Source organism: Melanerpes formicivorus, unplaced genomic scaffold (genome assembly GCF_026170545.1).
Source record: "Melanerpes formicivorus ecotype bairdi unplaced genomic scaffold, bMelFor1.0.p_v2 SCAF_118, whole genome shotgun sequence".
Taxonomy (NCBI): Eukaryota; Metazoa; Chordata; class Aves; order Piciformes; family Picidae; genus Melanerpes; species Melanerpes formicivorus.
The window spans coordinates 674,956-700,672 of record NW_027142470.1 but is presented as its reverse complement, the minus strand read 5'-3'; the positions used below and the strand labels follow the sequence as shown (position 1 = coordinate 700,672).

Sequence of the window (25,717 nt, the reverse complement as noted above, 5' to 3'; positions counted from 1 at the left end):
CTGCTGGGGGCTTTGCAAGGGCTGAATCTCAAGTGATGGAGCCAAAGGAACCAGCTGAGGCTGCTGGTGGCTTTGCAAGGGCTGAACCTTTAGTAATGGTCCCATAGGAACCAGCTGGGGCTGCTGGGGGCTTTGCAAGGGCTGAACCTCAAGTGATGGAGCCAAAGGAACCAGCTGGGGCTGCTGGGGGCTTTGCAAGGGCTGAACCTCGAGTGATGGAGCCAAAGGAACCAGCTGGGGCTGCTGGTGGCTTTGCAAGGGCTGAATCTCAAGTGATGGAGCCAAAGGAACCAGCTGGGGCTGCTGGGGGCTTTGCAAGGGCTGAAGTGAGCAACCCAAAGGAACCAACTGGCCTTTGGGACTGGAGAAAACACCTTACATGGCCAAAGGGGGGCTGCTTGCTGCTTGCTTTCAGCAGCAATGTGCAGCACCCCAGTTCTTCCCCCACCATGTGCCCCACACCTTTTGGGTTGCTTCTTTATGGGACAAGACTCTAAGTCTGCAAAACTTTCTGCTGAGCTCCTCCTGCATCTCAAGCTGGGGACAGACTTTTGAACAGGGCCTGTTGTGACAGGACAAGGGAGGATGGTTTGAAACTAAAAGAGGGAGATTCAGAGTGGAGAGAAGGGAGACATGTTTGACACTGAGGGTGGTGAGAGCCTGGCCCAGGCTGCCCAGAGAGGTGGGAGCTGCCCATCCCTGGAACCATTCCAGGCCAGGTGGTTTGGGGCTCTGAACAAGCTGCTGTAGCTGCAGCTGTCCCTGCTGGCTGCAGGGGGCTGGACTGGATGAGCTTTAAAGTCCTTTTCAAGCCAAGGCAGTCTGGGATTCTGTGATTCCATGACTCGTGCCCTGTGCATGCCTCCCAGGCATGTGGCACTCTCCAACTCAACTCCCTGCCCCTTGACAACACCAAAGATGTTTGTCTTGCTCAAACTCCATCTTCATGGCCTGGATATGGAGCCTGGGACCATCTTTCCATGGTTGGGAAGGACGAGGGCTCCCAGGGCCCTGTCTGTGCTGCTGGGTCTCCACAGAGGAGCTGAAGGCAAGATGGGGAACCTGTGAATCCCAAAGTGCCCATTAGCAACATCCTGCTGCCAGGAGGTCACCAGGGAGGTGTTTGATAGCCACAGTGACAGTCCCTGGGCCAAGTGCTTGAGGAAGAGCAGGACAAAAATATATGTGCAGTCCTATTTTGGAGCTGTTTGAAGAGCTGAGGCTTGGGGAGGGAGCTCTGCAATGAGACTCTGTGGAAGGTGAGAAAAGCTTGAGAGAGTTCTGCATGTTGAGCTGCAGTGGGATCATGGAGCAGAGCAGAGGAAATCGATTCTGCCATGACTGGGGGGGTTCCTGCTGACAGTGGCAGCTCCCCATTCGGTGGATGGAGCTGGGGGGATGAGACCCTCCTTGAGCATCCATGGATAGTGGCCTGGGGTCTGTGGGCAGCATGCTGGGGAGGGCAGGACTTTCCCTGTGTCACCGTGGCAATATGCTATCCCATGGCAATGAATCAATCTGGAGACACTGGAATCCTTGGGGTGCAAGAGATGGCCAAGCAGAGGGGGGACATGGAGGAGGGCAGAGCTGAGGGGGCAAAGTGCCTCAGCTGCCCAAGACCTGCCTGTCCCTGCCCAGAGAGGTCCTGGAGGCTCCATCTCTGGAGACATTCCAAACCCACCAGGATGTGTTCCTGTGTGACCTAAGTGATCCTGCTCTGGCAGGGGGGTTGGACTTGATGATCTCCAGAGGTCCTGCCAACCCCCACCACTCTGTGATCCCTGCCTGCCAGCCTGGCTGGTTGTGGTCCTGCCCATGCTGCTTGCCTCCATTGCCCCCATGCTGCTTGCCTCCATTGCCCCCATGCTGGTTGCCTCCATTGCCCCCATGCTGCTTGCCACCATTGCCCCCATGCTGCTTGCCTCCATTGCCCCCATGCTGCTTGCCTCCATTGCCCCCATGCTGCTTGCCACCATTGCCCCCATGCTGCTTGCCTCCATTGCCCCCATGCTGGTTGCCTCCATTGCCCCCATGCTGTGCTAGCAGGATGCTCTCAGTAGGAGGATGGAGGGCACTGTAGGTCTGGGATTTTTCCTCAAGTGGCTACCCTGCTGCTCCAGGCTGTGGCAGGACTCTCCCCACTCCTGGGCACCAAGGAGGGATCTGTAGAGCCTGGCTTTGGCTTGGCTTTTCCCCTAAGCTGGCTAACTCAGGCTTGAGGGCACCTCCTGCCCCACTCAAGCCAACATCACCTCCAGGCAAGTGCTCCATCAGCTCTGGGCAAAGCCACAACCATGGGGCAAAGGGGCACACTCTGGATGACTTTGGATGCAGCAGGAGCCAAACACAGTGGCAACTGTGCGTGCTTAGTTCTTGTGAAGACCTTCCTGCCCAGGGGAACCTCAAGAAGCCACCTCAGCTGCCTGCTGCAATCCCAGCTGATGCTTGGCTGAGCCTCTCTGGGCTCGTTTGTGCCTCTTCTGCTGTGCTGCACGAGGCAGGAGCAGGGACTTTTGTTTGTGTGTGGCTTGTGTTGGTTTTGTTTCTCCTCCATCTCCCCAGAGGTTGAAAGTGGAGCGTGCTGGGAGATGAGGTGTTAGCAACAATTTCCATCAGGATGCTTGCTGCTTTTCATGCCAGCCCTGGCTCAGAGAGATTTGTTGTGGAGTGGGGTAGGATCTGGCACCGATCCACCGAAGAATCAGGATGAAAAGTGATGCTGGTGATGGATGATCCCGAGGAGGAGGAGGAGGAGTTGCTGTTTGAAGAGCTGAGCCTGGCCCAGGGCACCTGGCTCTGGTGGTTCATTATATTCCCCAAACAATGAGTAAACATTCAGCAGCTTTCATGTCCCAGCATGGGTTTGGGGAGGCATGGGTCTGTGGCCAAGAAAGCCAACAATCAACTGAGCTGTGTGGCCAGCAGGCCACGGGAGGTTCTCCTCCCCCTCTACTCTGATCTGGTGAGACCACATCAGGACTGTTGTGTTCACTTCTGGGGTCCCCAGTTCAGGAGAGACAGGGAGAGAGTCCAGTGGAGGTTATGAAGATGCTGAGGGGCCCGGAGCATCTCTGTGAGGAGGAAAGGTTGAGAGCCCTGGGGGTGTTGAGCCTGGAGAAGGGCAGCCCCAGAGGGGATCAGAGCTACGTCTATAAATATCTGAGGGGTGGCAGGCAAGAAGGAGGGGGCAGGCTCTTTTCAGTGGTGCCCTGTGATAGAATGAGGAGCAAAGAGCACAAACTGAAACAGAGGAAGTTCCACCTCAACACGAGGAGAAACTTCCTTGGTGTGAGGATGCTGGAGCCCTGGAGCAGGCTGCCCAGAGAGGTTGCGGAGTCTCCTTGTCCGGAGACATTCAAAGCCCACCTGCACGCATTCCTGTGTGACCTGGCTGAGGCGATCCTGTTCTGACAGGGGGTGGGGTTGGACTGGATGATCTCCAGAGCTGCTTTCCACTCCCCACCGTTCCAGGATTCCGGGCCGTGCCTGCCCGCAGCCCGGCTCCCGGCGGCGCTGCCCGCGCCGGCAGCCGCGATCGATGCAAAGCCAGGACGATGCCTGCTGCTCAGTAAACGTTAATGATTATTTTGCTTGCATAAAATAACCGAGCTATTAAATCAAAATGCACTGGGGCTCAGGCAGCTGCTGTTCAGGGGCTTCATTAATCTGAGCGAGAATGAAGCGGCACGAAATAACTGGCGGCTGCTCGGCCCGGCCCACGCCGCGCCCGCTGAGCAGCAGCTCCGCCGCCGCTGCTGCCTGGGAGGGAGCTGCAGCCCCCCCAGCTCCCATCGGCACAGAGTCACAATCACAGAATCAACCAGGTTGGAAGAGACCTCCGAGATCATCAAGTCCAACCCCAACCAATCAACCAGACCGTGGCACTAAGTGCCTCATTCAGTCTGAAACACCTCCAGAGAGGTCGAACCCCACCCCCCCCCTGCCCTGGGCAGCTCATTCCAAGGGCAATCTCTCTTCCTGGGAAGAATTTCTTTCTAAGATCAAGCCTAAACTTCCCCCTGCACAGCTTGAGACTGTGTCCTCTTGTTCTGTTGATGGGTGCCTGGGAGAAGGGACCAACCTCCACCTGGCTACAACCTCCCTTCAGGTAGTTGTAGAGAGCAATAAGATCTCCCCTGAGCCTCTCCTCTCCTCCAGGTTAAACACCCCCAGCTCCCTCAGCACCCTGCAGCCCCAGCCCTGCCATCCTTCTGCTCTCTAAGGCAAACTCCTCAGCTTCCCTGTGGTCATCTCCCTCTCTTTGGTGGTGTCTGGTGTTGGTCCTTAGGTAAAATCTTGGCCACAGCTGACCAGCAGCATCACAGAATCACAGAATCACCAAGGTTGGAAGAGACCTCAAAGATATTTGAGTCCAACCTGTCACCACAGACCTAATGTCTAAACCATGGCACCAAGTGCCACATCCAATCCCCTCTTGAACACCTCCAGGGACGGCGACTCGACCACCTCCCTGGGCAGCACATTCCAATGACTAACAACTCTCTCAGTGAAGAACTTTCTCCTCACCTCGAGCCTAAGCTTCCCCTGGTGCAGCTTGAGACTGTGTCCTCTACCAGGGCAGGGACTGTCCTCCTGTTCTGGGCACTGCTGATGCCATGTCTCAAATACTGAGCTCAGTTTGAGCTCCTCACTCCAAGAAGGACATCAAAGGTCTGGAGCAGGTCCAGAGCAAGGACAACAAAGCTGGAGAAGTGTCTGGAGAACAGGGCTGAGGAGGAACAGCTAAGAGACTGGGGGGTGATCAGCCTGGAGAATAGGAGGCTGAGGGGAGACCTCATTGCTCTCTACAGCTCCCTGAAAGGAGCCAGGTGGGGGTTGGTCTCTTTTCACAAGGAACAAGTGATAGGATGAAAAGAAATGGCCTCAAGTTGCAGCAGGGGAGGTTTAGGTTGGACATTAGAAGAAACTTCTTTCCTGAAAGGGTTCCCAAAGCCTGGCCCAGGCTGCCCAGGGAGGTGGTTGAATGCTCACCCCCTGGAGGTGTTTCAGAGAGGCAGAGCTATGGTGCTGAGGGCCATGGTTTAGCCCCAGCCTTGGCAGAGTCAGAGACTGGCTGGAGTGGATGATCTTAAAAGCCTTTTCCAACTGAAATGATTCTGTGACTCTGTGCTGGGACATGGAGATCTTTTCCCAAAGCAGCAGGTCCTGGTGACCCTGAGCTGCTGTCTGGAGCAACTGTCCAACAGATTTGTTTTTATCCCACAGCCTTGGATGGAAGAGTGGAAATTCAGCAGGGATTCTTTTTTGTAGTGGGAAAAGACTTTGTGGAGCCTTTAAGGTTCAGACACATTGTTTTCATTCCAACTTGCTGTATGAGTTGATGTTCCTTCAGCTGTTTATAGTGTCATTGAGTCATGTGCTGGGATGAGTTATTGAGGTTTTCTCTGTAAAAGACCAGAGAAAGGATTTCAAGGAGGGCAGTATTAATTGGAAATATCCAGTGGCAAATAGCAGAGGAATAATCAACACTTCCCCTCTGATAAGCCCCCAGCTGCAATGTGTTTTCCTGCAGAAAGCAGCTTTCAGCCCCTGGTGGATTGCTGACCCTGGTTGTAACCAGCTCCCTGCTTCCTAGCATTTTGGGGCGCTTCCATTCTGCTTCCACCCCTTCCTCCCTCCATCCTTGCATTCCTGCTTCCATCTTTGCCTGCATCCCTGCTTCCATCCTTGCCTGAATCCCTGCTTCCATCCCTGCCTCCCTCCATCCTTGCCTGCATTCCTGCTTCCATCCTTGCTTGCATCCCTGCTTGCATCCCTGCCTGCATCCCTGCTTCCATCCCTGCCTCCCTCCATCCTTGCCTGCATCCCTGTTTCCATCCTTGCCTGCATCCCTGCTTCCCTCCATCCCTGCCTCCATCCCTGCTTCCATCCCTGCCTGCATCCCTACTTCCGTCCCTGCCTCCATCCCTTTTCCATCACATCCTGCACTGGACACTTCTGGGGGGTCCCACTCCAGCTCCCTTCTTCCCAGCATTTTGTGGTGTTCTAATTCCTCCTAGGGCAGAAAAGTCTCTCCAGAGCTGTGGTTGCAAAAAGTGAAGCTCATCCAGGAGGATTCAGGGCAGCTCTCTCCTCTCTCCATCCCCATCGAGGCACTGGCTCTCCTTCCAGTGCTTCAGTGTGGAGAAGAGGAGGCTGAGGGAGACCTCATTGATCTCTGCAACTCCCTGAAAGGAGGCTGGAGTGAGGTGGGGGCTGGGCTATTTTCCCTTGTATTAGGTGATGGAATGAGAGGAAATGGCCTGGAATTGTGCCAGGGGAGGCTTAGGTTGGAGATGAGGAAAAATCTCTTTGCTGCAAGAGTGGTCAGGGATTGGCACAGGCTGCCCAGGGGGAGCTGGTGGAGTCCCCATCCTTGGAGGTGTTCAAGAATGGTGTGGCAATGGCTCTTGGGGGCATGGTTTAAAGGACACCACCCATCTCCCTGCACCAGAGATGGATGCCATGGAGGAGGTGGTTTCCATGGTGACTGTTGCCATGCTGATGGCTTCCAGCAAAAGGCCTGAGAGCATCCCAGGGAGGTTCACCAGCCTCTCCCTGTGGTTAAAGATGGCTTGATTTATCAGAGTCCCTTCCACCTGAGGTCAAAGCCAGACACTCAGCAGTGTTGCTTTTGCAACAGCAGCATGTTTTGGGGTTAATATCTGGGGCAGATTTTGAGAGCATTTAGAGTCTTTGTGAGAGCCTTGCTTAAGATATATCCAACACCCTGAACCTCCCTGCCTAAAACATCCGACACCCTGAGCATCCCTGCCTAAGATATCCAACACCCTGCTCCTCCCTGCCTAAAATATCCAACACCCTGAACCTCCCTCTCTAAGATATCCAACATCCTGAACCTCCGTGCCTAAGATATCCAACACCCTGAACCTCCCTGCCTAGGGAAGGAGGGATGTGCAGGCAGGGCTGTACAGGAAGACCCAAACCAGTTGCTCCCTGTTCCTCAGGAGATGAACAAGGATGCAGAACAGTCTGTAGGAACATCTTTGTACCATGAAGGTGGTGGGCAGCTCCCCTCCCTACCACAAAAAGGCCACCAGCAGCCTGGCCTGGATCTGCAGTGGTGTGGGCAGCAGGAGCAGGGCAGCGGTTGTGCTCCTGTACTGGACACTGGTGAGGTCACACCTTGAATCCTGGGCTCAGTTTTGGGGCCCTCACTCCAACAACAGGTGGAGGTGCTGGAGCAGGTCCAGAGCAGGGCAACAAAGCCCTTGGGAAGGGTCTGGAGAGCAGGACTGGTGAGGAGCTGCTGAGGGAACTGAGGTTGTTTAGTTTGGAGAAGAGGAGGCTGAGGGCAGACCTCATTGCTCTCTACGGCTCCCTGAAAGGAGGCTGGGGTGGGTGTCAGTTTCTTCTTCCAAGGATCATGTGATAGATTGAGCAGAAATAGCCTCAAATTGCAGCAGGAGAGGTTTAGGTTGGAGATGAGGAAAAAATTGTTTCCTGAAGAGTGGTCAGGGGTTGGCAGAGGCTGCCCACGGGGGTGGTGGAGTCCCCATGCCTGGAGGTGTTCAAGAAAAGTGTGGCCATGCACTTGGGGCCATGGTTCAGTGGCCATGGTGGTGCTGGGTTGATGGCTGGACTGGATGGGCTTGGAGGGATTTTCCAACCCAAACCATTCTACAGTTCTCTGTTTTAAGTAGCCAAATCCTCTGCAGTACCCAAAGAGCAGCTCGTGCTGGGCTGAGTGGGACTTTCTCCCCAAGCTTCACATCTTGTCACCTGTAAAATGATGCCACCCACACTGAGAAAGGGAGAGCAGAAGGGGGGACTTGACACCTGCTGTGCTGGGGAGGTGGTTGATGTGCATGGACTCTGGAGGGGGACTGAATCCTCTCTAATCTCCTTGCTCAGCTCTGATGGTGCCAGGCCAAAGGGCCTGAGCTCTCGCGTGCTTTGCAAGGCTCTTAGCCCAGGATTTGGGTGTGATTTGCTCTTCTGCAGCCCTTTGGCTGCCATTCCCACAGGGCCCAGCCAAGCTGGGGAGCAGAGGCAGCGAAGGGCACAGTGAGGAGCTGGGTGGGCATCACTTGCTGACCACGCTCAGCCCTGTTGTGGTTGCAGGGGAAAGAGTGTCCACTGGGGTCTAGTGAGAGTGCTTTTCTTATCTGAGTGTGGTGGGTTGAAATTCCTCCCCCCCCCCCACTGAATTTGTCAGAGCAGCTCAGTTGGAAGCAAATGAAAGCTGGATTTATAAGCAAAGGTACAATCTACAGTGGAATGCAGCTTTATGGTAGAGAAGGGCCATGGGGATGAGCAGAGGGCTGGAGCTGCTCTGCTATGAGGACAGACTGAGAGAGTTGGGGCTGTTCAGTCTGGAGAAGAGAAGGCTCCAAGGAGACCTTCTTGTGGCCTTCCAGCATCTGAAGGGGGTTCCAAGAAAGCTGGGGAGGGACTTTTGAGGGTGTGAGGGAGTGATAGGCCTGGAGGGGATGGAGCAAAACTAGAAGTGGGTAGATTGAGATTGGATGTTAGGAAGAAATTGTTCCCCATGAGGGTGGTGAGAGACTGGCACAGGTTGCCCAGGGAGGTGGTGGAAGCCTCATCCCTGGAAGGGTTTCACATCTGTGTAGATGTGGTGCTGAGGGACGTGCTGTGGTGCTGGGTTAGCAGTTGGACTTGATGATCTTCAAGGTCCTGCCCAACCAAACCAATTCTGTGATTCTTTGCATCAGGGCCTGATGTAACAGCAGCAGATCTGTGACCTTTCTGGACATTGGAGGAGTGGGAACCGGGCAGGTGGCTGGGGTCTGGATGATGCCAGTGCTGGATCCTGGCTCTGGCTGCTCCTGTTGCTGGCATGTCAGTGACAGGCTTCTGGGCTGAGCCATGGGGACTGCAGGGCAGTCCTGAGCAGGGCATGGGGGAGAACCAGCACCTTGCAGGGTGAGAGGTGAGATAAGGCAGAGGGGCAGCACTGGGGACAGGATGAGCATTGTGTTGGAGTTTCCTTCCTACCCTGAGAATCTTGTGCCTGCCTGGACCAGCTTTGCATTGGACACCTGGAGAAGGCTGCACAGAGGGCCTGGGGAATCCTGTTTGTGGGTCCTCCCTTCCCAACCATGGAAGGAACAAGGGTATGGATGTGACTTATGTGACTTCCAGACCAAAACTCCTGCTGTAGAAAACCCTCTCTTGGGACTTGCAGCCCCATCCCTGCTGCTGTGGGGTCAAGACAGTCCCTGACTCCATCCTTGGGGACCAGGGGCTGTGAGGGATGGATCCAGCACACCCAAGGGGTCCTGCCAGCAAGCTTCTTCCAACCTTGCTCTGACCACTTGGAGCCTCCTGGCTCGGGGATAAAGTCTGGATGAAGTTTCCCTTTTGGGTCCAATCCAGGCAGCTGCCTCTGCTGGGCTGCAGGCTGATGGATGGGGAGGCAGCCACAGGTCGGGAGGAGGGAGCTGCCATCCTGCATGATTTGTGAGGGGGAACAGCTTCCTCGTTGCTGGGGGGAGGTGAAGGGGCCCTGCATGACCATGGGGCTCAGTGCACACAGAACATTAAGGATCTAAGGAACAGGAAATCCCAATAAACACCAACTGCTCCCAGGATTTATGGCATGAATCTGACCTAAACCAGCAGGGCTGCAGCTGGGGCAGCCTGGCTGGCAGGAGGCTTATGTCACTGCCTTGGGAGTGGAGCAACATGGGAGCTTTTGTTGGGAGCAGACCTCAGGAACACCTAGAAATGTTTCACAGGTCTTTAGCATGGAATCACAGCATGGTAGGGGTTGGAAGGGACCTCTGGAGAACTTCTAGAGCAAACCCACCCTGCTAGAGCAGGTTCACCTAGAGCAGGATGCACAGGATGGCATTCAGGTGGGTTTGGAGTGACTCCAGAGATGGAGACTCCACCACCTCTCTGGGCAGCCTGGTCCAGGGCTCCACCACCCCCAACATGAAGTTTCTCCTCATGTTTAGATCAATAAGCCCTTGTGAAGCTTGGTGGGCTGGGGCTGTGCTTGCTACAGCCAGGAGTTCCCACCATGCCTGCTCCTGGCTCTGTGGTCATTTAGGGGTTTGCTGGGCAGATGCAGTCCTAGGATGGAGGATGCCTGTGGGGAGCAAAGGGTTGCCCAGCATCTGCTGCTGCTTGCTGTGGCTTTGCTCTCCTTGCAAGGAGAAGCAGCTCAGGGGCAGCCTCTGGAGCTTTGTGGACAAGTAAGAGAAGGGAAACTCTCCTTCACCCCACTTTAGGTTCCTTTCCATCTCCCATGAGCAGCAGGAATGCTGCAGCTCTGTGAACATTGCAGCCAGCAGCGTGTTGGTGCCTGGTGGGGCAGGAGCTGGTGTTGCATGCACTGAGCTGGCCAGGCAGCAGCTGGAGCTGTGTCAGGGGTTACCATTGTCCCTCCTTGGTACAAACCCCACTGATGGCCACCCATCTGTCCTCTGGAATCCACTCAGGGCAAAACCGGGCTGGGGACGCCTCTGCTCTCCCCAGGCTGGTGTGTGAGGGGCGGGTGTGGGAGAGGAGTCTCTCACGTCCAGGGAGCTGTCTCCAGAGAGTGATTTTTGTCCCTGCGAGGTGTTTTACTGCTGTGAAGTTGTTCCTGCTGCTGTCAGCAGCTCTGGGAGAGGGAATCTCTCTGGGAGAGGGGATCTCTCTGGGAGCTGGGTCTCTCTGGGAGCTGGGTCTCTCCTGGAGATGGATCTCCCTGGAGGTGCTTGCAAAGTGCAGGGAGTGCAGATGTGGGAAAGGGACAGTCCTAGAGGAAAGGTTCTGGCTCCAAACATCTGCATCACGCTGAGGAGCCTCACTCAGCAGGTTGGAGATTGGCATTGGCTGGTGACCCTGGGGGCATGATGGATGTGGGCAGTGGTGCCTGGGGCTCCTCTCTGACTGCGTGCTGCGCCGGGGCTGCTGGGCTCAGTTGCTGCCTGAGCGGGACACAGGGCTGTTCTTCCCTGACTTGTCAAAACTCCTTTTAATCCCGGTCTGGAACGAAAACAAAGAAGCTGGAAGCTCTTATCAGGAGGTAAAATGCTCTAACAGGTGAAGGGGACCCTTCAGCCCCTTTCTTTTAAATTTAAGCGCTAACCTGGCTTGTTACATCTTGAAACATCTGATGCTATCTTGCAGATCAAAGCCTCCTTGCTCGGGCTGTAATGAAGTGTCAAACTGTTCCCTTGCAACACAAACAGGAGACACTTTGATCTGCAAAACAAGATGTTAAAGAGCCCTCCTAGCAAGGGCTCTTCAGGTTTTCATACGGCTGCGAAGAAGTAAAGCGTTTGAAGTCTGATGTTGTTCGGCGTTGAGAAGGTGCCAGGCTCTTGTCGGTGGTGCCCAGGGACAGGACAAGGGGCAGTGGGCACAAACTGGAAGCCAGGAGGTTCCATCTGAACAGGAGGAGAGACTTCTTTGGTGTGAGGGTGTTGGAGCACTGGAGCAGGCTGCCCAGAGAGGTTGTGGAGTCTCCTTGTCTGGAAACTTTCAAGCCCCATCTGGATGTGTTCCTGTGTGACTTGCCCTGGGTGATCCTGCTCTGGCAGGGGGTTAGGGCTTGATGATCTCTAGAGGCCCTTTCCAGACCCCACCATTCTGTGACTCTATGATTCATGGATTCTATGATTGAGACTCTGCAAGTCAGAGCAGCTGAGAACGTGTGATGTTGTCACACATGTGCCAAGAATCACGTGAAAAATCACCTAACCCAAACCCTCTGTGAGCTGGGGATTCAAACTGATGCATTTCTCATGTTCTAAGAGTTTCCAAAAGCAGCTGTTGGATTTCCCCCCCCCCTTCCCCCCCCCTACTTTTCCAGAGGGTTTCTTTCCATGGGAAATCCTTCATCCTCAGCAACGGTGTGGCCAGCAGGACCAGGGGAGGGATTGGGCCCTTGTACTGGGCACTGGTGAGGCCACAGCTCAAATCCTGGGCTCAGTTTGGGGCTCCTCACTCCAAGAAGGACATTGAGGGCTGGAGCAGGTCCAGAGCAGGGCAACTAAGCTGGGGAAGGGTCTGGAGAACAGGGCTGGGGAGGAGCAGCTGAGGGAGCTGGGGGTGTTCAGTCTGGAGAAGAGAAGGCTGAGGGGAGACCTCATTGCTCTCTACAGCTCCCTGAGAGGAGGCTGCAGTGAGGTGGGAGTTGGTCTCTTCTTCCAAGGAGCAGCTGATAGGACAATAGGAAGTGGCCTCAAGCTGCATTAGGGGAGGTTTAGGCTGGACCTGAGGAGCAATTCCTTTTTTGCAGGAGTGGTGAGGCACTGACACAGGCTGCCCAGGGACTCTCTGTCCCTGGAGGTGTTCAAGAAATGCATGGCAATGGCACCTGGGGACATGGTTTAATGACCATGGTGGTGTTGGGTTAATGGCTGGACTGGAGAATCTTAGAGGCCTTAGAGGTCCAACTCAAACAGGTTGCCCAGAGAGGTGGTGGAGGCCCCATCCCTGGAGACGTTCAAGGTCAAGCTTGATGGGGCTCTGAGCAACCTGATGTAGTTGTGGATGTTCCTGCTGACTGCAGGGGGGTTGGACAAGATGACCTTCGAGGGTCCTTTCCATCTCCCCGTGATTCCATGACCTGGCCAGGCTGGAGCTGATCACAGGTCTCTCCCCTCTTGGCTGCAGGCTCAGCGCTGGCGCAATGAGAACTATGAGAGGCCTGTGGACCTGGAGGGCTCTGGGGACGATGACCCCTTTGGGGATGAGGAACTGGACGATGTCTACTCAGGCTCTGGCTCTGGCTGTAAGTAGCTGTGGGGTCCCTGAGCAAGGGTTACAGGGGAGCCTGGCTGTGGGCTTTGGTGGGACTGGAAAGAGGCTTGCCGTGGGATGCGAGGGCAGAGGTCACCCCTTCCTGGAGCTACCCTCCTGCCCTCTCCTAGGCAGGAACTGCCCCAAAGGTTGGGCTCCGGTGACTCCATTTCACATCTCAGTCTCTGGCCATAGTGGGCAGGGTTAGCCCTTCTCCAGCATGTGCCATGTCACAGTGGCTTCACTGACCTCAGAGAGAAGCTTTGGCCCCCACATGGGAATTTGCAGCCCTTGGTCTCTGCTGAGCCTGGGACCAATCCAGGATCCCAGTGGTTTCAGAGCTGTGGGCAGGAGCCTGTCACCACTGGGAGGTGCTGGAGCAGCAGCAGCCTCACCCTTCACTCTTCTTCCCCTTTCAGATTTCGAGCAGGAGTCAGGGCTGGAGACCGCAGCCACCCTCACCACGGACACCTCTGTCACGCTGCCCACCACGGCGGCCGTGCTGCCTGTCACCTTGGTGCAGCCTGTGGCAACCCCCTTCGAGCCCTTCCCAGCTGAGGACACCACCCCCGAGCAGACAACCAGCGCCTTGTTCATCCCCAGGATGACAGAGACCCCAGTGATCCCCAGCTGGAGAGCAACCACCACCAGCACCGCTACCAGCGACTCACCCGCTACCACCGTGAGCTCCACCACCACCACCACCACCACCACTGCAGCCGCCACCACCACCACCACCACCACCACCACCACCACCACTGTGGCCACCAGCACCACCAGCACCACCATGGCCACCGCCAAGCCCACCACTGTCCGGAGGTTCCTGCCCCCCTTGGTCACCAAGGCAGCCACCACTCGGGCCACCACCCTAGAGACACCAACCACCTCCAGCCTCGAAAGCAGCACGCCCACCGAGCTGGCCACGGCATGGCTGGTCCCCACCAGCACGGCTAAGCCCAGGTCCCTGCCAAAACCAAGCACCTCCAGGACTGCAGACCTCACAGAAAAAACCACTGCCTTGCCATCCAGTCCTACCATGCTGCCACCCACAGAAGCCCCCCAGGTAGGAGGCAGGGGCTCTTCCCAGCTGCTGCAGGGCTCGTGGGCTGTGTTGGAAGCCACGCCGTGGTGGGGGGAGGCGTTTGTGGTTGATCTGTCCTTAGCTGGTTGCTCTGAGGGAGGTCAAGCCAGGCTGGGCTCTTCCCAGCTCTGTGGAGAGTGGAACACTTGGGGAGCTGGAGAGGGTAGAATAAAGGGTGGGAGGAGGGCTTAGCGTGGGCAGAGCACGGTGATGAGGCTGCATGGTGACTGGTGGAGGGCAGCCAGGGCTATGCCACACATCCCTGGTGTCCCCAGCTCTGCCTCCTGAGCAGCTTCCCCAGACAGGATGGAAGCAAGGCTGGGGTGGAGGTCACACCACCACCACCTCATGGGGAATGAGCTTGGTGTCTGGACTCATGGTACCACTCCCAGCTTGCAGCCTGTCATCAGGAGGCCCAAATCCTGCACAGTTATGGCTTGATGGTGCACTTCCAGCCTGCTGGGTGTCCTGAGCAGGGGATTTCATCCACAGATCCATTTCCCATTGTGAGCCCCTCGGGGGCCCTTTGCAAAGAGCTCTGAGTGAAAGGTGCAGTGATGAGTCTAAACTAGTTCCCTTCTCTGGCTGCAGAGCGCTCTGGGCTCTCACTGACCTTCAATTAATCTCTGTCACAAAAGCTCCTGCTGGTGGGGAGCAGTGAGCCATGCGCTCCTGCCCCGGGCAGTGTGACATGGAGAGGGCTCCTGTCACCAGCCCCTGCTTCCACCCACCCAGCTCTTTGCTCATCTTCATTTGGAGCATTCCCAGGCAGCTGTGGAAAGAGCCTTTTGCCCTGCAAAGGAGAGATCCAGGGAGGCTTTGCTCGGGGTCAATGGGGTCCAGCTCAGTATGGGGACATGGAGCAGGTCAGCCTGATTGTGACAACTCCCCTGCCATGAGCAAGGACATCTAACAGGAGATGTCCCTGCCCATCACAGGGAGGTTGGAACTAGATGATCTTTAAGGTCCTATCCAGCCCAAATCATTCTGTGATTCCATGACAATAGAGATGGTCAGAGGGGGTTGGTTGGTCCTGAGGAAGATGCAAGTGTGGGAATGTGCGGATGTGATGCTGAGGGCCATGGTTTAGTGGTGACCTGGCAGTGCTGGGTTAAAGGTTGGGTTTGATGATCTTAAATGTCTCTTCCAACCAAAATAATTCTACACCTCTATGATCCTCTGATCTGCCTGGCCCATGTTTGCTTTCCATGCTGGTTTTGCCACTGTGGCAAAGGGGCTTAGTTAGAGCCCATGTCAGAGGGACAGGCTGGCTCCATGTCCTGGGTGAGAAGGACCCAGCTTCCTGCCCAGCTTCCTGCTCCTCCATGGCTGAAGGGAGAAAAGAGAGAAGAAAGGGACTCCCCTGGGGCTCATCCAGTGGCATCTGATCCTTTCATGGCTCTGTGGCTGGAGCTTTTGAAAGGGTTGCATTGCTTCATGTCTAACAAGGAGGCATCTCTGAGATGTTTCAGCCAGACATAAGTCTACACTGGGGACAGAGAGCCCAAATGAGGGTTGGGATGTGGAGCTGTCTTTTGGGGAAGCTACATGGAACAGGTGAGAGCTTGTGCATCTCAGGGCCATCTGGGATAGGGACAGACAAGAAGTGTCCAGCTGAACCATGCTCAGCCTTTTGGTGACCACCAAGATGTGGGATTGTGTTGCTTGCTGCAGCATAGCTTTCCACTTCAGGTGACACAAGGAAGGGACATCTCAGCCTTATTCTCCATGTTCCCTGCTGAGAGGGCCACCTTGTCCTTGGTACTGGGATGTCCTTCATCAGAAGACATCAGAGGTGCTGGAAGCAGGAATGACCCTCTGGTCCTTGTCCCCTGCTCCATCTTGTCTTTTCTCAGTACTGGTTAGGCCACACCTTGAGTCCTGTGCCCAGTTCTGGGCTCCTCAATTTAAGAAGGACATTGAGAAACTTGAACATGTTCAGAGAAGGGCAACGAGGCTGGGGAGGGGTCTGGAGCACAGCCCTGGGAAGAGAGGCTGAGGGAGCTGGGGTTGTTTAGCCTGGAGAAGAGGAGGCTCAGGGGAGACCTTCTTGCTGTCTACAACTACCTGAAGGGAGGTTGTAGCCAGGTGGGGGTTGGTCTCTTCTCCCAGGCAACCAGCACCAGAACAAGAGGACACAGTCTCAAGCTGTGCCAGGGGAGTTTTAGGCTGGAGGTGAGGAGAAAGTTCTTCCCAGAAAGAGTAATTGGCCATTGGAATGTGCTGCCCAGGGAGGTGGTGGAGTCCCTGTCCCTGGAGGTGTTCAATAAGGGATTGGATGTGGCACTTGGAGCCATGGTTTAGTTGTCAGGAGGTGTTAGGTGTTAGGTTGGAGTTGATGATCTCTGAGGTCTCTTCCATCCTGGTTGATCGATTCTGTGCTTCTCCCAGGTGGAGCCAGGGGAGGTGACGACAGCTGCTGCCAACGAGCCGGAGGTGCCGGCCAGCAGCGGCCCCAGCGGGGACTTTGAGATCCGTGAGGAAGAGGAGGAGACGACTCGCCCCGAGCTGGGGAACGAGGTGATGGCTGTGGGGACGCCGCCGGCAGCCCCCGGGCTGGGCAGGGAGGCGGAGCCAGGGCTGCTGGACAACTCCATAGACTCCGGGAACTCCGCTGCTCAGCTGCCCCAGAAGAACATCCTGGAGAGGAAAGAAGTGTTGATAGGTGAGAGTGGAGGCCTCGGGCCCGTGGGGGCACAGCTGCTGTGTTTGGAGGGGGAGGCAGCACAGGCAGCTGGGGTGTCCATGCCTCAAGAGTGGGGGATGGCCTTTGGCAGGGTATTGGTGTGCCTGGCTTGCCTCAAGCCAGTCCACCACCCACTGTGTGGCTGTAGAGTATCTACTACAGCCCTCAGCCCTCAGTCCTCCTCACCCTTCAGCATCACTGCCCTTGGGGAGCTTGTTGAAGCTCCTTGAACCCCAGCATTGCACTAGCCTCTCACCTTCATTTCCTGCTTTCTCAGCCAGAGATTTCAGGAGAGAAGTTGCTTGCAAGCTTGCAAAGCACAAACCAGGCTGGGATCCACAACGGATCCCCCAGATTCTCAGTGCAGGCAGCCCAGCTGGGCTGGCGCTGACGGCCCTGCCGCTTGTCTGTGTTGCAGCCGTGATCGTGGGCGGCGTGGTGGGAGCCCTCTTTGCTGCCTTCCTGGTCATGCTGCTCATCTACCGGATGAAGAAGAAGGATGAGGGCAGCTACACCCTGGAGGAGCCCAAGCAAGCCAACGTCACCTACCAGAAGCCTGACAAGCAGGAGGAGTTCTACGCATAGGAGCAGAGCCTGGCGTGCCTCATGCTCCTTCCTCCCCGCTCCCAACCTCCCCTCCTCCCCTTCATCCACTCTCTCTCTTTCTCTCCTTCTGTCTCCCTCTCTCTCTCTTTTTTCTTGGATCAGACTGTGAATTTAAAAAGCAAAACTGGCAACAGCTAACAGAGCAAGGACATCTTCAAGCGTGATGGAGACTCAGAGCTCGGGCCGAGCGCCTCTGGCCTCGCTGCAGAGGGAGGGACAGGGGCAAGGAGCCGGCACCGAGGACCCTGTGCCTGGGGACCGCGGGACAGGGCGCTGGAGCTGGAGCTCGCTGGGCTTTTCCCACCACCACCACAATGGACTCTGGGATCTGGACACCTTCTACCAGCCCTGGGGAGCAGGGGGGTTGGTTTGGATTTATCTTCCTCTTCTTTTTTCTCTTTTTTTTTGGTGGTTTGTTTGTTTGTTTTTTTTTTTCCCTTGGGAGAGGAGGGAGCTTTCTGTCCCCCTCTCCTGGTTTGATTCGTTATGCTCTTGTCCAACGGGGCCGGTTGCTTTGCAGGAATCCCCTCTCTCCCTGCTTCTCTCTGAAGAGAGGACACAGCTCACAAATCCGCTACAAGCCTTGAGGAAAAGCACACAAGGGGCTGGGATACCTGATGCCCCTCCCCTCTCCTCCGCCCCCTCCTCCCCCTCGGGGTTTGCTCTCGGAGTGGGGAAGGCAGAAATCCCCCCACACGTGGCCAGTACGCCGGAAGGGATCTCTTGAGATCAGCTCTTGGGAGAGTCTTGTGGAGCAGCAAGAAGCTGTTGGGGTATCTCCTGCTGCTGCCACCACCTGGCTCCACCGCACCGCTGGGCACAGCCAGAGACCTTACGGCTGCAGAACCTGCGTGTCCCTGGCCGCTGAGGGCTTGGCTTGAGAAGGGACCTGGCTCCTGCTGGGTTGTCACTGTGACCAATAAAAACTCAGCTTGTGCAGCACGACCGCCAGCACTGGTTTTAAAAGCGAGCAGGACGTTGCTTGGTGGGGAGCTGGCAGGGAGAGGAGTTGGAAATGAAGTTCAGTCCTCTCCCTGCTGCCTCCAGAGGGGATAACAAAGCTCTGCAAGGTGTGAGGTGCAGCCTAAGGAAAGAAATGCAAAGCAGAGCCCGCATTCTGTCCCCTCAAGGTCGGGCAGGGGTCCCCATCAGGCTACTTGCAGCCAGAAGGTGAGGAAGGTGAGGCAGAGCTGTAACCAGCCCCAGGGCAGGTCGGCTGCCACCTGACTCTTTGCAATACCCAGGACTGATGGTTTGTGTTTCCTTTGTTACTGCTTAAATTCCAGTGTAACCCACAGGGCACCCAGGAGCCTGAGAGCAAGAGATCCTGGAAGCCACCATCACCCAAGTGCAGTGAGGTTGGTTACTGAAGGTGCAGAGCAGCAGGGCTTGGTGCAGAGCCCAGCTGTGCCTTCTGGAAAGGCTAAGTGCTTTGGAGCAAGATTCTGCACAGGGAAGTCAATTAAATCTCTCAACAAGTTGGCTTTTAATTAGCTGAAGTGCTGTTTGTGGTGCATTCAAGGAGCTTTGCCTCTCTGATGGTTGCCATCTCGCTGGTGTCCCATGGAGATTTTGACTTTGCTCTTACTGAGAGCAGCTGAAACAAGAGAAATGTGTGTGGGGGGAGACAAAAATGGGTTGCTTTGGCTTTGTTGCACCATGAATTAACCTGCACAAACACAGTGACACTTTGGCCCCTTGGGGTGTTGGTGGATGTAGGGATTTGTGATCCTGGGAGAGGCTACCAGACAGCAGGGCTTCTTGTGTTAGGGGCTGGAGAGGCCAAATGCATCTTCTAGAGGTCTATCAATCTATATCTAAATATATATCTATCTAAATATACATATACACACACTCACATACATACACAGTTCTATAGAGATAGGAAATGGAGCCCCTGCAGCTTCCCATTGCACTGCACATGGTGGCTGGAAGGCACTTGTGAAGCTGGGAGGTTTGGGCTATGCTCTTTTGGGCTCTGCAGGGAAGGCACTGGCAGCCCAGAAAGCCCCCAGGCTGCATCCAAAGCAGCGTGGCCAGAGATGGAGAGAGGGGATCCTGCCCCTCTGCTCTGCTCTGGGGAGACCTCACCTGAAGTGCTGTGTCCAGCTGTGGGACCCTCAACCCAAGAGAGGCCTGGACCTGGTAGAGCAGGTCCAGAGGAGGCCACCAAGATGATCAGAGGGCTGGAGAACCTCTGCTGTGGGGACAGGCTGGGAGAGCTGGGGCTGTGCAGCCTGGAGAAGAGAAGGCTCCAGGGAGACCTTAGAGCTGTGTTTCAAGATGAAGGGGACTTGTAGGCAGGCTGGGGAGGGACTGTTCAGAAGGGCCTGTGAGGAGAGGGCAAGTGGCAGTGGTTTGAAACTGGAGCAGGGCAGATTCAGGTTGGACATCAGGAGGAAGCTCTGCACAGTGAGGGTGGTGAGGCGCTGGAACAGGTTGCCCAGGGAGGTGGTTAAGACCTCATCCCTGGAAACATTCAAGATCAGACTTGGTGCGGCCCTGGGCAACCTGATCTAGTTGGAGGTGTCCCTGCTGACTGCAGGGGAGTCGGACAAGATGCCCTTTGTGGGTCCCAACCAAATTCAGCCTCTGAATCTGTGACTATGACCCAAAACACTGACCTGGTCTTACTTTAGGGCAAGGAGCAGAGCCCCCATGCACAGGCTGGCTCAAAAATCCCCACTTTAGAGATATCAGCCTCAAAAAATGCCATTGCTTTGGTTCTTCTAGTTTAGAGCAGATGGTGTCAGGAGTATGTGTGTGTGTGTGCCCATTTCTTGGATCCCCCCCTGCTGCAGAGGATGAGGGTGCTGCAGAGGGAGGACCACACATCTGGAGATGTTCTCGGTGCCAACCTGGCTCCAAGAGCCACTTCCTCCGATCTGCTGGAAGTGTGAGTTTCAACTCACGGATTTGATGGCTTTGAGGACCTTTTTGGGACCCCACAAGGGGCCCTAGCTGGTGGGGGGTGGCAGAAATCCAGCCTCTTCCTGATGGAATGAGTTGGACAGGACCAGTACCAAAGCCACCCAAACCCACCAACTTTTGGACTTAATCCTTTGAGCTTGCATTAAAAAAACCCTCCAAACCTCCCAGCTTAATCTTTTAAATGCTGATTTTCTTAGCTGCTTCCCTAATCTTCTTCCTGCCATTTCTTTTTCCCCCCCCTATTTAATAGTCTGAACTTCTCTAAAACCATTTTTTTATTCACTCAAGCTTAACCTCCGTTCGCTCAGCTGGTGTTAAGTTGTAATCCCAGCACTTAAATCTGTCACAGTTCCAGAAGTGAGAGGAAGGTTGGAAGTGGGAGGGGGAGAGGAGGCTGGGCAGAGCTTTCTCTTGAAGTAATTGAAAGTACAAGAGAATCACATGCAAAGAAAAACCCCCAAACAAAACAAAAGAATAGGTGAAGGCGATTAAAGTGGTTACCAGGATTGCCCAAAGCCTTGGGTGTATGTCTGCTGCTTCCATGCACTTGCTCTCTACCTGGAGACAGGATGTGAGCTCAAGGAGATTGGCCTTGGAGCCCAGCTTCTTCTGGTGGTGAATCATGATGGAGCCTTTGCTGTCACCACAGCTCCCCAGGAGCATTGGAGAGTTGTTGGTGCTGATGCTTAGAGGGGAAAACCCAACTCCTGTCTTGCTGGGGGATGGCTGAACTTGTGCCTGCCTTGTAGGCTAAGGAGTTGTGGGATGGAGCTGAATCCCAGAATAGACCTCTGGAGATGATCTAGTCCAACCCCCCTGCTAAAGCAGGGCACCCACAGCAGCTTGCCCAGGATGACAGTAGCCAGGTGGCTTTGGAATCTCTCCAGAGAAGGAGACTCCACAACCTCTCTGGGCAGCCTGCTCCAAGGTTGTGTTCATTTGGGCAAGCCCAGTTCCAAAACCATGGCAGAAACCTTTGGATCTCTATTGCCTGATCAATAGGGATGAGTAAAAGCCCCATGAAACCCAGGGGGAAGATGCTGCCAGGGTATCTGAGGGGGTTGTGGTGGTGGTGGGCTGCAGCGTGGTCATCCCTGAGGCTGTGTGTGGCACCATGTGGATGTGGTGTGTGGTGGCTGGGTTGTGGTGCTGGGCTCTGGGTGGTGGTGCTGGGCTCTGGGTGGTGGTGCTGGGCACTGGGTGGTGGTGCTGGGCACGTGGCTGTGCCACGGGTGGCTGGAGGCAGATGGTGGACAGCAGGGCACAGCTGCTCCCTCCAGTAGGAGCTTCTGGGGCTTTTGAGGGGTTCCTGGTGTGAAGATGGATGAGGAAGAGGCAAGAAAGCACAGCAGGGAGGAATGGAAGCATCTTTTCTCAGCTGTTGATTTGGCTGCAGAGCAAGTTTGGGGAGAATTAACTCCAATGGTAGCTTGAGCATCTCCACCCCCTCCCCAAACCTGCCAGGTTTGGCATTAGCCTCTTCTGCACAAACTCAGCCTCTTCCCCAGCCTTGCAGTGACACCACCCATGCACAGCTGCAGTCTCCCAGCGGTGCTCAGCCTTCCAGCTGTGTTTGCCCTTCCAGCTGTGCACCCAAGGATGGTCACGTGGGCAGGGAGCTGGGCTCTTCCACTACTTTTCTGTGTGCTTGTGTATGGTACCCTAGAGCTGAAGGAAAGCTCTGGGCTGTGCCAGGTCCATTATTTTAGGAGAGCTGTGCTTGCAAGGTGTGAAAGATGATGTCAGCTCCTCTCCCAGCTGTGCTGGCTTCAGTCTCTCTCTCTGCTGTGATTTATTTGCAGCAGATGATGCCTGGAAGAAGATTGTTAAAGCAACCAGTGATTCCTGGACCAGATAAATTAGCAGGAGGCAGGAGGAGGAGGTCAAAAGAAGGGGAGGACCAGAAAATGGACTCGAGAGCCCAAAGATGGGGCTGTAAGCAGGAGGATGGGAAGGGCAAGGGGATGGAGGTGGCCCCAGCTGGTGGCAGGACCCAGCTCCAGACAGGTTTTGCAAGGCTGGGAACTGAGTTGTCCATTTCCTCCAAAAATCTGATTTTGGACCTTTCCAGGCCCCTGTGCTGGGGTGGTGGTGGTGATTCTGCTGCAGGGAGAGTGATGGCAGTGGGCTGGATGTGCCTTGGGCATGATGGTTTGCCTTGAAACGTTCATTCCCTCCCCATTTTGCGTGCTGGGTGCTGAAGATGCCTGGGTTGGATCTGCATTGCTCCACTTGAGTCTTGCTTCTTGCTCTCTAGACCGCCAGAGCTCTCCAACCCCTGCCCCATGAGTCACCAGGTGGAGGCTTTGCTGGGAACAGAACCATTTGCCAAGAACAAGAATGGCTTTCTAATTTTCAGTGCTTATTCCCTCTCCCCTTCCCCACCTTAAACACCCTGTTTGTGGTTTTCAGCATTTCTAAGCTTGGAGGTTTTCTACCTACAGTGACACTGAGTGTTGAGGTTTATCAGAGTAGATGGCATCTCAGCAGGCACCTTGGCAGCTGCTGGAGCCCAGGGTGGCAGGGCTGGGTGTGTCTGTATGTATATATATATGTGTATGTAATTAATAACTTTGTATATATGTATATACCTGTGAGTGTGAGGCACAGGTTCAGTGTAAACTCTGCACCTAACCAGGAGGAAGAGGAAGGTTTGTCAGCCAGCATCGTGCGCTGGGCTCCGCAGCCCTCGGCCCCCGTCCTCTGCTGCGGGCTGCGGGATTCGGCCCCACGCTGCTGGCTCCTTCCTTTCTCCCTGCTCTTTGCCCCAGCGTAGCAATGGCCTGAGCCCAGCCCCAGGGCTGGGGGCAAGGAGCCTGCTGCCGCCTGCCACAGCCCCACCTGGGGGCTGACGTGGAGCCCAAGCCCCGAGGGAGGCTCCACGCTGGCTCCGCTCTGTCCCCACGCACCTTGTGCCTGCAGCTCCGTGGACGTTTCCACTCCCACTCTCTAGAGCAGTCTCGGTCTGGAGTGTACAGACTTTTTTCTTTCTTCTTTTTTTTTTGCTGTGTGTTTTTCTTTCTTTCTTTTTACTATTATTTTCTTGGGGGGGTGGAGGGGAGGAAGCAAAAAACAAGTCACTTGTGCGATGCCCAGGTGTTTGGGTTTTGTTTTCCCCTTCCAGAACAACTCATCCACCGCATCTCCAAAGGACCTCGCGGGTCCCAGCGACTTTCACACACATAAGCTCCCCACCCTGGTCTGGGTGCCCCCTCCTGGGTTTTAAGTCCAGCTGACAATCAAACCAGCCAGAACTGCTGACTTTGAGAACAACCTCTTACCCATTGCAGTTTGATAGAACCTACTTTTTAAACTCACAAGCTTCTCTCTCACCTAACCACCACCACCACCGAGTCACCCACTGGGTCTTCTTGTAAATAAGCATCAAACCTTCTTGTATAAAGAAAAGATAAGGAAAAAAGGGGGGGGGGGGGACAAAAAAAATCAACCAAACTAAGCAAACAAACAAAAAATGTCATTGTTACAAACAAAATTTCATTGTTATCAAGGGAAAAAAAAATAATTGTTAGAAACACAAAAAAATTTCATTGCTCTAAACACAAAAGATTTTCCTTGCTCTAAACACAAAAGATTTTCCTTGCTATAAAGAAAAAGTTGTCATAGTTCTGAACAAAAAAAAGTCATTGTTCTAAAGACAAAAGATTTTCATTGCTCTAAACACAAAAAATTTTCATTGATCTGAAAAAAAATTTCCTTGCTCTAAACACAAAAAAATTCATTGCTGCAAACACAGAAAAATTTCATTGCTCTAAATACAAAAAAAGTTTTATTGTTCTGAACACAAAAAATTTTCCTTGCTCTGAACACAAAAAAAGTTTCATTGCTCCAAACACAAAAAATTTTCATTGCTCAAAACACAAAAAAATTTCATTGTTCTGAACAAAAAAAAATGTTCATTGTTGTAAACACAAAAGATTTTTATTGTTCTGAACAAAAAAATTTCATTGCTCTAAACAAACAAAAAAATTGTTCTGAACACAAAAAATTTTCCTTGCTCTGAACACAAAAAAATTCATTGCTAGAAACACAAAAAAATTCTCCTTGCTCTGAACAAAAAAATTTCATTGTTCTAAACACAATAAAAATTTCATTGTTCTAAACACAAAAAATTTTTCCTAGCTATAAACAAAAAATTTTCATTGCTCTAAACACAAAAAAATTCGTTGCTCTGAACGCAAAATAAATTCATTGCTGTAAACACAGAAAATTTTCATAGTTCTGAACAAAAAACTTTCATTGTTCTAGACACAAAAGATTTTTATTGTTCTGAACAAAAAAAATTCATTGCTCTAAACAAAAAATTTGTATTGTTCTAAACACAAAAATTTTCATTGCTCTAAACACAAAAAATTTTGATTGCTCTAAACACAAAAAAATTCGTTGCTATAAACACAAAAAATTTGTGTTGTTCTGAACAAAAAAAATTTAATTGTTCTAAACACAAAAGATTTTTATTGTTCTGAACAAAAAAATTTCATTGCTCTAAACAAAAAAATTTTCATTGCTATAAACACAAAAAAATTCGTTGCTCTAAACACAGAAAATTTTCATTGTTCTGAACAAAAAAGTTTTCATTGCTCTAAACACAAAAAAAAATTCATTGTTCTGAACACAAAAGATTTTCATTGTTCTGAACAAAAAAAATTTCATTGTTCTAAACACAAAAGATTTTCATTGTTCTGAACAAAAAAAATTTAATTGCTCTAAACACCAAAAATTTTCATTGCTATAAACAAAATATTTCATTGTTCTAAACACAAAAGATTTTTATTGTTCTGAACAAAAAAAATTCATTGCTCTAAACACAAAAATATTTCATTGCTATAAACACAAAAAATTTTCATTGCTCTAAACACAAAAAATTTTTCCTTGTTCTGAGCAAAAAAAAATTTCATTGTTCTTAACTCCAAAAAAATTTCATTCCTCTAAACAGCAATTCTTTTTTTCATTGTTCTATGTCCAATTAAAATAAAGAAATAAATAAAGAAAAGAAAGAAATCCTTTTCCAGAAGCTTTTAAAACTTCACTTCCCTTTGATTTTGGAGCTGATTCCCAATACCACAAAATCCTTTCCAGTTGCTTTTAAAGCTTCACTTTGGCTTTGGAGCTGATTGGCGTTCCCAACACCACCACAGGAAAATCCTTTTCCAGAAGCTTTTAAGGCTCCACTTCGCTTTGGTTTTGGGTCTGATTGGAGTTCCAAACACCACAAGATTCTTTTCCAGTATCTTTTAAAGCTTCACTTCACTTTGGCTTTGGAGCTGATTGGAGTTCCCAACACCACAAAATCCCTTTCCAGTATCTTTTAAAGCTTCACTTCACCTTGAGTTTGGAGCTGGTTGGAGTTCCCAACACCACCACAGGAATATCCTTTTGCAGAAGCTTTTAATGCTCCACTTCACTTTGAGTTTCGAGCAGATTGGAGTTCCCAACATCACAAAATCCTTTTCCAGTATCTTTTAAAGCTCCACTTCACTTTGAGTTTGGAGCAGATTGGAGTTCCCAACACCACAACTGGAAAATCCTTTTCCAGAAGCTTTTAAAGCTCTGCTTCACTTTGGCTTTGGAGCAGATTGGAGTTCCCAACACCACCACAGGAAAATCCTTTTCCAGTAGCTTTTAATGCTCCACTTCACTTTGTCTTTGGAGCTGATTGGAGTTCCCACACC

At 53.0% G+C, this 25,717-nt stretch overlaps 1 protein-coding gene across 1 annotated transcript in view; it reads left to right on the top strand.

Annotated features, from left to right (window-relative positions):
- The window catches only part of SDC3 (syndecan 3), a 58,817-nt gene extending 35,362 nt beyond the window's left edge, over window positions 1–23,455 (top strand). The window contains exons 2-5 of the mRNA XM_068167469.1: window positions 12,598–12,715; window positions 13,143–13,786; window positions 16,196–16,469; window positions 16,909–23,455. Coding sequence (XP_068023570.1) covers window positions 12,598–12,715; window positions 13,143–13,786; window positions 16,196–16,469; window positions 16,909–17,075 — 1,203 coding nt within the window. The 3' untranslated portion in view covers window positions 17,076–23,455. The remainder of the gene's footprint in view (window positions 1–12,597; window positions 12,716–13,142; window positions 13,787–16,195; window positions 16,470–16,908) is intronic.
- Window positions 23,456–25,717: the final 2,262 nt, after the last annotated feature.